General features: G+C 41.3%; 1 protein-coding gene across 1 annotated transcript in view; it reads right to left on the minus strand.

Moving 5' to 3' along the window:
• Positions 1 to 5900: 5900 nt before the first annotated feature.
• The window catches only part of AGPAT5 (1-acylglycerol-3-phosphate O-acyltransferase 5), a 37373-nt gene continuing 28875 nt past the window's right edge, over positions 5901 to 14398 (minus strand). Inside the window, exons 6-7 of the mRNA XM_010192450.1 lie at positions 7953 to 8076; positions 5901 to 6236 (exon numbers count right to left, since the gene is read on the minus strand). Of these exons, the coding sequence (XP_010190752.1) occupies positions 6011 to 6236; positions 7953 to 8076 (350 nt within the window). The 3' untranslated portion in view covers positions 5901 to 6010. The remainder of the gene's footprint in view (positions 6237 to 7952; positions 8077 to 14398) is intronic.

The following is a 14398-nucleotide window of genomic DNA, read 5'->3' on the forward strand; positions in this document are numbered from 1 at the left end:
TAAGTGGCCACACAAATGCAATTCTTTGTGGTCCACAGAACTTATTAAAGCACCTGGATGTCAAGCCTAATAATTTTTATACCTTGTGTGACAAGAAAAGACTTCTTAGTTTATAGAAACCAAAAAATGATAATAGATTTTGTGGATTAGAGGCATTTTTTGTATTCTCTTTATCACATAAGACTTTAAAAGACTCGGGTGCAAACTAGTATAAAGGCAATGGCATTTTCTGGACCTATAATGTTTCAGCTAAACGTGCAACGTTAGACTACAGGAGCTGTAAATGCCTGCTTAACTGTAAGTGAAAACCTTAACCAGGGACTGTTATGCCTACAGGATGAAAAGTAATTTAACTCAGTAACTCCAGTTAACCTTTCAGCTTTGAGAACTCTGCATATTCTTTTATTTGTGCCTAATGACGTTGTACAGAATTTGATACTTCTTTGGGATCATTACAGCGTTAACTCTCCCATCTTGGCCAACTGCAAATTAAATTCTCTATAGCTCAGCATTCCCTATGGTCCCAGCTAAGTAAGGCAGAGGCTGGCTGCATCCACAAATTCAAAATTGCTTTGGCAGTTTCGGCCTTTGTGGGTGCCTCTGGAGACGATGGGAAGGAGGGTCTTGGTGTAGAGAGCGTGGGACCACAACAGGCACAATGGCAGCAAGGTCTGCTACTGCCCACGGTGGTCCAGGCTCATTCATTCCTAACAAGGAAAGGCACCTCAAAAATACAGCACTTTTAGAGCAGAACCCTTCCCCTTTTCCTTATATTGAAACCACAGCCTGGAGGCTACAATCATGGGCATGATGGTGTGAGCATGCATGGTGACCTCTGGATCCACCTTGTTCCTAGGGCGGTTCATTTTTGGGTGCAGAAACATCCCAGGGCTGAAGCTGAAGGCAGACATCCACATACCCAGCCAATGCCTCTTTCACTGGTTACAGTCATGTAACCTACAAATCCTACCACCTTTGCCAGAGCACCCAAAAGAGATGAAAAGTGGTGCTGATGCACACCTCCCTGAGGACATGGGGTGGTGAAGGAATTACCATGGCTCTGGGCTTCCTTTGGCCAGGAGATGTTGAGAATGTATCTCCCACTTTCCATTCCAGTGATTGGGCTTTGATGCCCCAGGGTAGGCATCACCCTCTGACTCCTTGCTCATCCATGCTTCAAAGCACCAGCGAGTCTCCGTGCATCTTTCAGAGGGACCCTCTGGAGAGAAAACCAGGTCCTGGATACTTTACAAACAAGCCAAGTGGGTTTTAGGATCTACCTCTCTACAAAACCCTATCTACTGGCAGCCCTAGGCGATTCCTGTCTCAGTCTATGGTGGTGGTCTGGGATCTGAGGGGCTGGTTTACCACAGAGGCTCTGGCAGCTCAGACCAGAGCTCTGGCTGCCACTGCACAGCCAGATGACCAACAGCAACTTCTGCTCTTAAACATCTGTAGCGTCTCTGCATCCTCTGCGGTATCTCTGGGCCAACTGGGCAAACAGGTTGAAATGGCTCTGGTTCAAATGAGTCACACAGAGAACACAAACAAGAGGCATCAAAACGTCATTTGAAAACTGAGTTCCCACACAAGCTGAAGGGGAGACAGAATGGCTGTGAAAAGGTTTGTACATGTGTAACTAACAAAGTTTTCACATTACAAATATGACCCAGGAACAAGTCGTTACTTTTCAGGGTAGCTTCTGGTCTTCACATTTACTTATGGCCATGCAAACTGTCCGTCAGTGGAAGAGCACACGCAGGCAGGGGCATGAGGGAGATCCACCTCGGATGTTCAATACAGACCAATAAACCCTTCCTGCCCACCTGCAGCAGACCCCAGCCTCTCCACTGGCATTTGTCCACCCAATGCCAGTCCTCAAGAGGATAACACAGCCTGAAGGAGGTGGGTGTCAGTGGTTTATCCAGCTGAATGCAAAGAGGGAAATACTCTGGGTCCAGGAGGAGAATGGAGGAAACCTGAGATTCACATCAGTGTCTGAACAGCCATGAGGGATGACTTCTTAGGAAAATAACAGAGCAGTGAGTTCAGGGTAGGGATGCAAATCTGGGACTGGAAGAGGAGAAATATTCACACTGACAGCAAAATTGGTCCCCACAGGGAAAACAGACCTTCCCTGGAATCAATGGGATGTGGCCATGCGTGACTGGAGCTGATGTTTCTTTTTTTGTATTAGATTACTGCTGCTTTTCCTTCTCTGGACTTGTTCTGTGTTTTCAGTTGTGCAATTGTTGCCACTATACAAACTTAACATTTTTTTTTCTTATGCTTAGCAACTTGTGCAACGTGCTTCACTAGGATCACAGAGCTCCAAACTGATGAGGCAGGCAAGAAGGTGAAAATGAGAAGAGAAACCCCTTCATGTTCACTTCAAGCCTCGTTGTCAGAGCCAATCTGCAAAAAAGTGACCTAGAACTGCAGGTGAGGACCAAACTGTGGTATTCACATTTATAAAGGAAAAGCCTTCATAAAGCAGGTGCCAAGGTCTTGAACCTAATAACTGGTTTCCCATTGCCTTTCAGGGCTATGTTCAAATTTCTGCCATTAAAAGTTTTCTGTTTGGAGGTGATGGGGGGAGAAGTCTCCTTCTTCATTTTTAACACTAAGACAAAAATCCCAAACCTGCTCCTGGTTCCCATCATTATCAAATTCTAAAATAGTAACCTCTCTCACCTAAATTGAGTTTATATATATTCTATGCGTGTTAAAATGCCAAAATAAGCAAGGGCAAATTTTTCAGTACTTAAACAAAGTTTTACAGGTACACTATGTTCTATTGAAGGGAGAAAACCCAAGTATTACACTAAGAAAATGCTTCAGAGGAGATGCAAAAGGCTACAGCAGGCTGGAGCAGCTACAAAGCCAAGACTGATTCAGACAAGTTGCCAGTTCTGGCTGCTTTCTCTTGTCTTTCTTGAGTGATCGCCCCTCGCATGTCCTACTCAGTCATTTCTTCACTGTAGCATCCCTCAGTGCTTTAGTTTTCTCTCTCATCCCACTTTTTGTGTTCTCCATTAAGTTAACGCTTCCTTATGAGCCCAGTTCCTTCCACAAGATAAACACCAGAACCGTGTTGTGGACCTAGCACATAGTGGTGGTGGTGCTGACTGTAAAAGGTTTATGTATAGCTTACGTGTACAGAGCAGTACTTGTGTGGAATGAAATCTCTATTTTTAGGTGCACTGATACAGCTGGACAAGTAAGTTTTTGAGCATCCATGTCCCTCTCAGGTTTAATAAGTCACTAAAACTCAGGTGGCATTCGCTACCACGAGAGACTTCCTGTGCTTGTCTGCAACACCTCTCCCCAGCCCTGGGTCCGCCTGTGCAGGACCCATTGTGCGGCAGAGCCCAATTCCTGGCCAGGGCTGTGGCACTGCACGTCGGCACACAGCGCTAACAGGCAGCAAGAGGTGCAGGTGGTCACGGGTGAAGAGCTGCTGTGATCCCAACTGCCCTGGGGGTGCGCTGCTTGGAACCAGCACAAAACGATTCCTACAAGTTTTAGCTATACAGGAAAAAAAGACAAGTTATTTTCTTTCCACTGTCTGTTTCTCACACAAATCCTTCCATCAAGGACTTAAAACCACACCTGTAGCCTTTTTGTAAGCAGTTCCTGTTAACCAAGTTACAAACATAAAAGTACAGAAAAAAATGAACGAGTAGACAGGACAGAAAAGTTGAATGAGCATTGGCTCTTCTTATTTTAATGAAGAAATATTTCAAGTTAATATCAGTGCATATTTAGAAATAGCATGTGGTACTCCCAACGCCAAATACATCAGCAAATTACAGTTTCAAAACTTTATAAATTAATGACAAGAAAAAAAATAATAAAGATTAACATAGAGAATAAGGTTCAAAATAAACATCCTGTCTGTCTGTTGCACTGTGTCAATTATACTCCTGGTACTTAAACAGCAAGAGAGATCCAGTATTTCGTGGTAATTATGCTCTCCAAAATAGTAGTTTTTTTTCTACAAATGAATTAAGCAGTTTGCATTTATTTTTGTTGTATAATTAAATGTTATTCTTAGCTGTTACAAAGAAACTTAGTCACGTCAGAGTAAAATTTCATTCCGTGATTGAAAAAACACATTAACATAGGAACACTGCTTTCTGGTTATACCCACTGGAAACAGCTGAGAATAGGAAGAACTACATGTGAGCACATTTGGCTGTTACATAAAATGGCTTTTTTTTTTCCTGGTTTCACAGCCTCATAACAATACTGTTTTTCAACATTGTTCCCAGTCATTGTTTTCAAAATGGTTCATCAACATATCCTGCATCAATCACTGATATAAATAACTCCAGTGACAAAATCCATTATGGAAGGACACAGAACTGCAAACTGAAAGTTGTACCAAATGATTTTAAGGTGGAACTGTAACTACTCTATAAAATTCTGTAAAAAACCCAACAAACCACACAGTAAAAGCAGTACCTTTAATTAACTGGCAATGGTGGAATCTGAAAAACAGAATTCTGAGAGACATTTAACTCACGACGGACTCTAATGCAAGACAAATCGCACTGAAGCTAAAAAGAAGTGCACATTTAAAGCTTGCAAGTGCGGTATAAAAATATTCTCTAGTTCTTTCATTTTGATACAGGGAGCCCAATTCCCTAATGGAAGAAGATAAAGTACACCCTCTTTCCTACCCCATCGCTATACATATAGACTGTTCCCTTGATATCAGGAAATGGTGCTTCCCCAACCAAAATACAGCCAAGGGAATCGCAGACTTTCTGGTAGTAAGAGTTTGCTGATTTTGCTTTATAAGGTATATTTTCAAGCAGGTGAAATACTGATAAGATATGCATTTATTTCACTACTAGAATATTGTGCAAATCATACATCAACCCTGTAACTTCAATCCAGCTGCAGTCTGCATTGCCTAGAGTGATTTGAGAATCTAGTGTGACATTACAGCACGGAGATGACTGCCAGACTATGAGACACCAGGCTAAATCAGATTAGCGGGAAAAGGCACATGCTTCGGATTCAACCTCATTACCATACCCTTACGCTCCTAAGTTACAGTAATTCTGTGCGTTACCCAAATGCCAGTTTGCTTCCAGAAAACAGTGAGGTAACAGGAAACGTGTGAGTGTTCACTGCTGCTTATGGCACGCACACACGAGGGGTCTGTGAGCTCAGCTGAAACTCGAGTGCTAGGGATAACGCAGACACAGGGTAGGCTACACTCTGGTTAGGCCAGAAACAAAAACTTAACATCTCATTATACTGCATATATCCTTCTATGCACAAATTCAGGGTGCACAAAATAAGCTGTTTGCTCAGTAAAATTTAATGTTTTGCATATGTAAAGTAATCAGCTAATACTGCAATATAATAAAAAATCATGCAGTAGATAAACACAGCTTCTTCCCCATGAACAGGAGCTCTCAGGAACATTTTGTTCTGCTCCGGATAACACCTCATGATTCTCCAGCTTACACAGTCCCTTTTAAAGAACACAGTATTTAGCTAAAACTGAAAAGCAAAAGTCAAAGAAAAAAGAAAATAAGTCTTTAGTTGCGATACAACTGGGATAGATGCAACTGAGCTGCTGCAATGCCCCGAAGAGTAATGAAAATTCAACATCAATATCAGAATAAATATATACCCTAAATTAATCTCTGTAAATACATTCACAGGTCCACTTAAGACACCCTTATGCATAACTCATACTTCATCGAATCTGCACTTAGAGATGGATGTTAGTTCATGGGGAAAGCAATTTATCATATGACTCGGTTTATCTGTCATTATTCCAGCAAAAATCAGTAGCAAATTTGAAAATCTACATTTATTTTTCCCCAGACCAACCACACAGAAGCTTAAGTCACAAATTCTATTATTTCCAATGTTCAATCAATAAGGCTTTATTTATGCTGTTTTACTAGAAAGTCAGGAAAAAGTTTGGTACAATGTGCAAGAAAAGACTGCACACTTCACTGATTGGAGACTAACATCTGCTTACTTAGGGTTTAATGCTAACCCACAGGCAGCCAATTAAAGTCCCATATATCCACGTTTTGACATAAAGTTTCCTTCCAGATTCTGTCAGAAGCATACTAGCAGTCAGGCCACCTAAAAACAGCAAAGATGGCAAAGTTTTCTTGAGGCTTAGTTTGGAATGAACACTTTTTCCAGGGAACTTATTTCTTCTTTTAGAATCCTTTGCATCATAAAACTCTATTAGTAACCTACGAGCAGACAAAAGGAGACGGTCAAAGTTATGCGTTAGCGTAAGAAGCAGGTCTTACTTTCCTCCAATAAGTGCTTCTAACCACACATTATTTAACATTATTTAACAAATGATTTCACAATACATAGCAGCTCACCTGTAACAAATTTAAACACAGAGTATGCCTTAAGGATATGATGCATTCAAAGTAACGCTGCACGTCAGAGTACTCAACCTGAACTCTTGTAAGCAAATAAAAGCAGATTTTCCTTGAGGACCAATTTAACACTGATATAAAAGCTGAAAAGAATCCTTTTCATTCAGCATGTAGCAAATAAGCCCAGAGTACTGGGCAATACTGTAGGACAAAACAGCACACGGTTTGAACACCAAAGTGTGGGGGAGGGGAGTATCTTCATAAAATAAACTAATATGTAACAAGGGCTCACAAGACACTAAATATTTTAGAAGCTAAACATGCAAGAGTAAAATCCTACACCATTGGTTTAGCAGTAACTTTTTTCCTCACATTTTTCAAAACCAGTAATAAATGCATTTGAAAATTCTGGGGTTTTTCTTAAGTATCTCTAAATTTGCCTGACAGAACTGCTTTGGTCCCAGGAAAGATGTTCCAGTCAACAGGAGTCTACAGTGAGACCCAGATGGTCAGGATTCAGTTTTGCTGGTCTTCACCAGAAGAGCACTTCAGGGACACTGGGCAGCCTTTTATTTTATGAAGCAGCTCCTTCTCTAGAACATGAAATTCAGATTTTCTTCCTCTCAAAAGTGAATAAAAATTACTTAGTGATCCTCAACTTCTAAGACACTTTAGTAATAGTGCCATGTTTCCAGATAATCATGTTAACTTTTACATGGATTCAAAGATCAGAGGACAAATTAACCTGTTTTTTACTTCCATGCAGTGTGAGACCGGCAGAACAATTTTAAAGCAGAACATACCTGAAGAATTAATTTCTCTCTCACACAACATATTCAAGGATTTATAAAATAAACTGATTCTTCTCCCTTAAGCTGGACTTTGGATGTGGTAAATTAAACCATCACCTCTCAAAAAATACTTAAATCTCACATTTAGGGACAAAGTTCCTCTGGAGCACAAGGTCCCCCAGGATCTGTTACCTACGCTCACTAATGACCTTATCTGGAGATGCTGGAGGGAGCCAGGCACTTCAGTTCTGCCACGATTCAAAGATGGACAGACTCAACTTGTACTTCACCTCATTTCCTCACTGAAGGCAGGGACCTCGGGGTTACTTCTGGTTTTATCCAGTTGCTGTCTGATGGCAGATGCATGAACAATTTGGGCAGAAGAGATTAAGTCAACACCTGCCCCTTTCTACCTCTAACCTAATGCTGTTTACAAGGCTAGAATCAAACTGCTTTTTGCTTTCTTGTCTGCAACAGGCATCTTACATTATTCCTGGCTGTGCATAACTCAGCTACAAGAAGATAAATGGAGAGTATTCAGGTGAATATGAGTCCTGCCCAGAACCTGGATTCATGCCTCTTCAGTCTAAGGAAGGTCTAAAACTCAGGAATCCCAAACAAAAGCTTTAATCACAAGGTGGTTATACAAAATATGCACAGGAGTATCCAACACCACCTCTCTTCACAGCCTGCACTGCTGTTAACACAGAAATCATAGCTACATCTGTTAATACAGAAGCAGTAAGACAGCTTTTTGAAACAGAAAGTTCTACATATTGCTACTCACTTATCCTTTATTTCAAAACGTTCGTGAAGCCACCTTCTCATATACATCTGCTCTTCTGGAATGTCCTTCAGTTCGATTCGATCAATGAAAATATGAACTCTGGGGCATTCCTTGCAAAGAAACTCTAAAAAGAGAGCAAAATAACAGGATAGAGTTACAAAAACATTGCAGAGCTTTTGTCTAAAATGCACTGAAAATCTGACCTCGAAGCTGTGAGTGCCTTGGAAGACTACTCCAGTTTTCAAGCCTCCTCTCTTTATGTTTGGATCCTCAGCACTTCACTGAACTTGGAAGTCATTTGGCCTACACACTTCTGAATGCTATGGGCTTGGGGAAGAGTGGCTGGAGAGCTGCCCAGAAGAAAGAGACCTGGGGTTGCGATCAACAGCCGGACGAATGCGAGCCACCAGAGTGCCCAGGTGGCCAGGAAGGCCAAAGGCATCAGGAACAGAGTGGCCAGCAGAACTAGGGAAGTGAGTGTCCCACTGTACTTGGCACTGGTGAGGCTGCACCTTGAGCACTGTGTTCAGTTTTGGGCATGACAGTGTAAGAAAGACATTGAGGGGCTGGAGAGGGTCCAAAGAAGGGCAACAAAGCTGGTGAAGGGTCTTCAGAACAAGTCTTATGAGGAGCGGCTGAGGGACGTGGGGTTGTTTAGTCTGGAGAAAAGGAGGCTGCGGGGAGACCTTATCGCTCTCTACAACTCCCTGAAAGGAGGGTGTAGAAAGAGGTGGGTGGGTGTCTCTGCGCACAAGTTACAACCTACAGGATGAGAGCAAATGGCCTCAAGTTGCCCCAGGGGAGGTTTAGGTTAGACATGAGGAAAAACTTCTAACTGAAGGGGTTGTCAAAAACTGGGGCAAGCTGCCCAGGGAAGTGGTGGAATCACCATCCTTGGATGTACTTAAAAGCTGTCTAGATATGGTGCTCAGGGACATGGTTTAAAATGGGCATGGTAGAGTTAGGTAACGGTTGGACTTCATGATCTTAAAGGTCTTTTCCAACCATAATGATTCGATGATTCTATGAAATGGTGGCTCCTTACCACATGCAGCAAGGAAAAATTGTTCTAAAATGCATCCTGCTAACTGTAAAATGCTGTGCTTGAAAATGTTACACTTCTACCTCAGCAACAATCTACTCATTCTGTAGTGCAGGAGGCAGTAACTTTGATGTTGCAAAGTTATCCAGCCTGCAATTTTGATTAAAGTTAGCAATCCCCTTTGCTTGTTCTTTTTGAAATCTGAACTTCTTTTGCTCCTAGATGACAAAATCAGAATGACAGTGATTTCCCAAAGTATCTCCAGGAGGAAGTGGACTTCAGTTTAAGTAATAACGTGTAATTAAATTATAACAGGACAAAAGACTCAGAACAAAATGGTGCTTTCCATTTTGCATCCCTTCATTTTTCTTGTCTTACAAAGCTTGAGACAGCGCTATTGCAACCCCCTCCTCCATTTCCTCAATTTGTCCCTAAAAAAATGTAGCAAGCAAGCATTAATTACAAACAAAACTCCATTACTCAAATAGCCTTGTGGGATTTCTTACAACTAAGAAGTGGTAACAATACTGCACATGGGATGAAAAAAACACCAGTATTTGTGTATTAGTCATCATTTGCATTTATCAGAAGTACGGGGTATTGTAGTAACCAGCGCATCCCTATACAAAGAGATGCGTAATGTGAGGATTGGAAGTCCTTGGGAATTTGGACAACCTTCATATTTTGAAAAGGGATCAGAAGTGTCTTCCTAAAAGACAGACAGGCAACAAATTTAACACAGACCAGGTGGTCCTTTTAGGCTGTTGGCATTTTTCAGACAGCAGTGCAGATGTACTGAAAACTCTGATCCATAACTGTTAAGGGTATCATGAGGAATGACTGTGCAAAATAATTGTCACTGCATGTACATATTTATTGTCTGCCAAAGCAGATATCCCCATTTGTTTTTCTTCTCTACAGGATTATTTATATTAAAGGACTTTTCTGTAAAAGCAATCCTTATTAAATACTTGAAACTGAATTAAAGAATTTTCAAAGCCTGTTCATGTGTTTGTGCACTTGTAGAGGGGAAGGAGAAGAAATGAAGAGATCAGTAAAGTCTTACAGCATTTTGATGTAAAAAATGTGTAAGGTGCCGTGTGCAGTTCTGTCCAGAGCTCGGGCAGAGCGAGCCCTTCCCTGAACCACACTGCAGCGCCAAGGGAGCAACACGGCCCGTGCAACATCAGCCGATGAAACGGGTGAACCAGAAACAAGTCCCCCTCTCAGCCATGCAGCAGCGAACACAACTGTCACCAGAGAGCTTCTGGTAAGACTGTGTCCTAACCACAGCTCCTAGACGGCAGCAAGGTAAGTACTCGGAGGTCCAGGATGACAGGGGGTACAGGTATTGTCTTCAGGTTTATGTGCAATGTTTTTACTAACCACGAAGAAATCAGTGCTCATGCATCTGAAAGCAGGTTTTTCCTCTTGTTTTTAATGGTGAGGAAGGGTTTTCCAGATCTGTTTCTCTAAGGATACTATCCAGGCCACTATATGAAGGTTGTGCACTGTATGAGCGCTTAAAAGCATGCTGTTAGTATTTTAAAATGACAGACGTATTATCTGTGTCTTAAATGCTTATAATGTTCACTGATGTACAAATCCTCTTTTGGAGTGCCATTAAGTGGAACAGTCTAAAAATATGCAAAACTGTATCTAGAAAACAAATGCCTGGAAGCCAGATGATGTGGTCTCTTTTGTACTAGACTCCTACAAAAAGCATATTCAGCTAGGGCTGAAGATGTAGCTTTAAAAGATATTTCAAACATTCTGTGTATTGTATAGAGTATGTTTCTTTTGCTCCATAGCCCATAGGTTGTTCTGCAGAGGAGCAAACAACTCTTTCCTGATGTTATTTATCACCTCAGCTATAATTATTAAGGAAAATTATAAACTAAGCAAAATTCTAAGCTTAATGAGATAGCATTATTGGTATATGGTATTTTAAAAACTAATGTTATGCTGCTTAAAAAACATTGATATTTGGATACTGGATATTTAAAGACGGCAACAGACTACATTATCAGTAATAAGCTCTAGCTAACAAAACAGGAACAAAACATAACTATTTAAAAAGAAACACCTTCCCCCATCAAAGCTGAAATGTAGCAACTCTACAAATCTGCTTAGGAAGCAAAAAATGCTTCACAAATACCTAAGTGTCGCTGCTGGTTTTCTACCTTATGCCCAAGTCCCAGTGCAAGCTGGTTCTCACCACTTCCTACACTGGTCTTCAACCAGACTAAACTGAGTCCCCATATGTGAAGATCCCAGAGCATCGTCTTGATTTCCCACCTTTGTAAACCTCAACACTCTCTGACCCTCACTCTCCCTTGCAGTCTGAGACTCAGTGTGGCCTCGCTGAAGGCTGTGAGATCTCAGCTGCGGGTGATCCCCTAGAGAGGGCCACGAGTGCCACCCATCGATTCAAGGCTGTCTTATCCAAAGCCTGGGCATCTGCAGATGACATTGCAATGCATGCAATCAAGCAAGGCAGGGAATCTGACTACTCTTTAATTCTCCAATCCATGTAATGGTTTAATGCAACTAATCAATTTACTTTTTTTTTTTTTTTTAGATGCACAATGTCACTGCAATCACATAAGAACACCACTGAATAAGAACAACATATTGAGAGGCAGTTTTTGAGGAGAAACAGCTGGATTTTATCACCACAACCTCTAAAGGTTTAGTGGTGGTCCTGTGACCTGTAATTTCACATTAGCTTTACTCCTAAGAGACTTGTGTAATTAAGCTAAGAAGCAAAATTTTATTGAAGCAATTTGTCATGTGCAAATTGCATCCAACTTCAGGGACATCTGACAGGCTTTTCAGATCTCTGAACTTGCCAGAATTCGTTATAATTAACAGCAGGGACAAGAAAGCCTGAACTCTCCTTCAAAAGACAAAACATCCTGCATTATAATCAAACATTATATTGGGAACAGCATTAGTTGATCAGTAACCGAGTATGATTTGGGTTAAATGAACACTAACCACTTGTGTGGGAGCCAAGTGGACTGACTTTTGTGTGGGAGATAATTACCTAATAAAACTCTATCTGGCTAAATAACAGATACAAGTGCAGAATGTTTATAATGCTCCTAGTGACCAACCACGGCAGAAGGAACTGGAAATAGTAAGGTGGATTGAGCATTTTTGCTCTTAAAACTGTGAAACGTTGGTGCTCCTTCTGCGGGAAAGGATTCACACTAACACAGGACTGAAGGATTTGGTGCAGAATTAGGATTAAGGAGTGGGGTGCAACAGCCTCCAGGAAATGAATTGGATTCACAGAGTTTTTAATTGCAAATGAGTATTTTGGGAGTGTTTTCCTTGTTCCTGCTTCCATGAAATTCTACCAGTTTTCAACTCCTTACAAGCCAATTAATTCTGTTGTGAATTATCAGCATTACCAGGCAAAGTGAGAGAAGGAGAGAAGCTCCAAAACACAGATACATCCGTAACTGAGAAGGGGCATACAAATGCCTCAGACCACCTTCCTTTTAATGCTGCCAGAGAAGTTAATTCCACTATTTCAAATTATTTGCCTTGCCCCTTAACAAAATTGTGACAGTGGCATTACACTTAAACAGATATTCCAGTTTTCAGTTACTAATGAAGTCTATTTTTATACACACTTTAAAAACGACGGCAATAAAGTAGCTCAGTTTTCAACCTCCTACACTGGGTCTTTTACCGCAACGTAATTATTGCCAAAGTCCTTCAAAATGAAGAAAGGACAAACTGAAGCCTGACACAGTTATGTCCACTTAAAGAGCCCCCAGTTCTCTCCTATTTCAGCATACTTCAGTAATGTTTGTAATAAACTGAAAGTGGTATCACAGGAATTAAATCTGAATAACATACTTATTCTAAGTAACTACTATTTCAAATGTGTAAGTGTACATCTCTTCAGTAACAGATCACTGTGAGTTGCGGTGCATATAATTTTACGGGCAAAACCATGATAGCAAAGACATTCCCCTCTGAACTGTAGAAGCTCTCTCCACTTCTTAAAATTTTCATTAATCTGGACTTAAGTGTTCAGCTACCAAAGCAGTTCGTAAACTATCTCCTTCTCAAAGAAAGAAATCCCATCTCTCCACTTTCATTTGCTTTGTACTCCAAATTAACAAGTGATTAACAAAACAAACATAAATTTAAGTGCTGGGTCATTTCTCAGCATCACCTTTCCATCACCTCAAGTTGAGCTGACAGAAAACTATTTCACAGCTTGCTCTAACAAAACAAAGCAGTGGCACAGCAAAACTGTGCTAGACATGAAAGCAAACATCCAGGGTACAGTGAAGGTTGTTTAGATGGGTTAAACTGGGGAGCAGTGGAGGAGCAGGCAGCACAGGTACCTGCTGGCACTGCTGATGTAGGGATGTGTAGGGATGTAGGGAGGTGATGTTCTCCAGGCTGGATTACTGAAGCTTGCAGCCAGGAGACAAGCCCGGGATGTGAGGAACAGCACTCACTCAATCTCAAATACTGCCAATGACCTGTGCACGGGCTGAGATGCATGCAGAGACCATAGCCTGCACGTGTCCATGAGGGATGTGGTGCAGGTAACAAGCACCTTGGCAGGCAAGGAACCTCTTGAGACAAGAAAAATGAGATGCACCTGAATCAGTATCAAGGTGCTGGCAAATGAAAACTGAAATGTTTAGAGGGCATTTCAACTAGGAGTTGGGGAAAGTGAAAGGTCAGGAAAAGCAACCTGTTCAGATGGACATAACATATGAGGTGGATGTGGCTAAAATTCAATGAGAGCAAAAGTCAGACATCCTTCTACACCAACATGAGAAGCCTAAACACGAAGGCAGGAGAACAAGAATTATTAGAACCAAGAGATTACCCCTGTAAGGCAGGGATCCTGGTGATCTTGAAGGAGCATGCAATGCTACCAGATTTAGAGGAATGACAGAATAGAATGTACAGGTGAGGCAGTGGTAGAGTGCATGAAGGATTATATAAAGTATTGCAGCTTTATATAATAAGGAGACAGAAGCACAGTGAAATATCCTTGTAGATGAAAATACAATATAGATAGATATATTATATGGCTTCCTGGTAAGTTTGATAGTAGTAATCAGAAACTGTGAAACCAGATTGAGAGCTGCAAGTTCAGGAGTGTGAGATTCCAGCTACCTTTATCAACCTGCACCAATGCTTCATCTTGATGAGGTGCAGAGGGGGGGAAAAACCCAAACAAACCCAAGCCAACCCAAACCAAAAAAACATCAGAGAAAACAAAGTGATTTTGTTTTCAAAACAATCAGCAAATCCCACAAGAAAAGATACTATTCCTGATGTGGTATTGAGTGGTGCACAGTGTTAGTGAGAAATGCTCTGCAACCACAATACAATTATTTTCAGCATTGTGGAGAAAGAG

Source organism: Mesitornis unicolor, unplaced genomic scaffold, assembly GCF_000695765.1.
Source record: "Mesitornis unicolor isolate BGI_N332 unplaced genomic scaffold, ASM69576v1 scaffold22109, whole genome shotgun sequence".
Classification (NCBI taxonomy): domain Eukaryota; kingdom Metazoa; phylum Chordata; class Aves; order Mesitornithiformes; family Mesitornithidae; genus Mesitornis; species Mesitornis unicolor.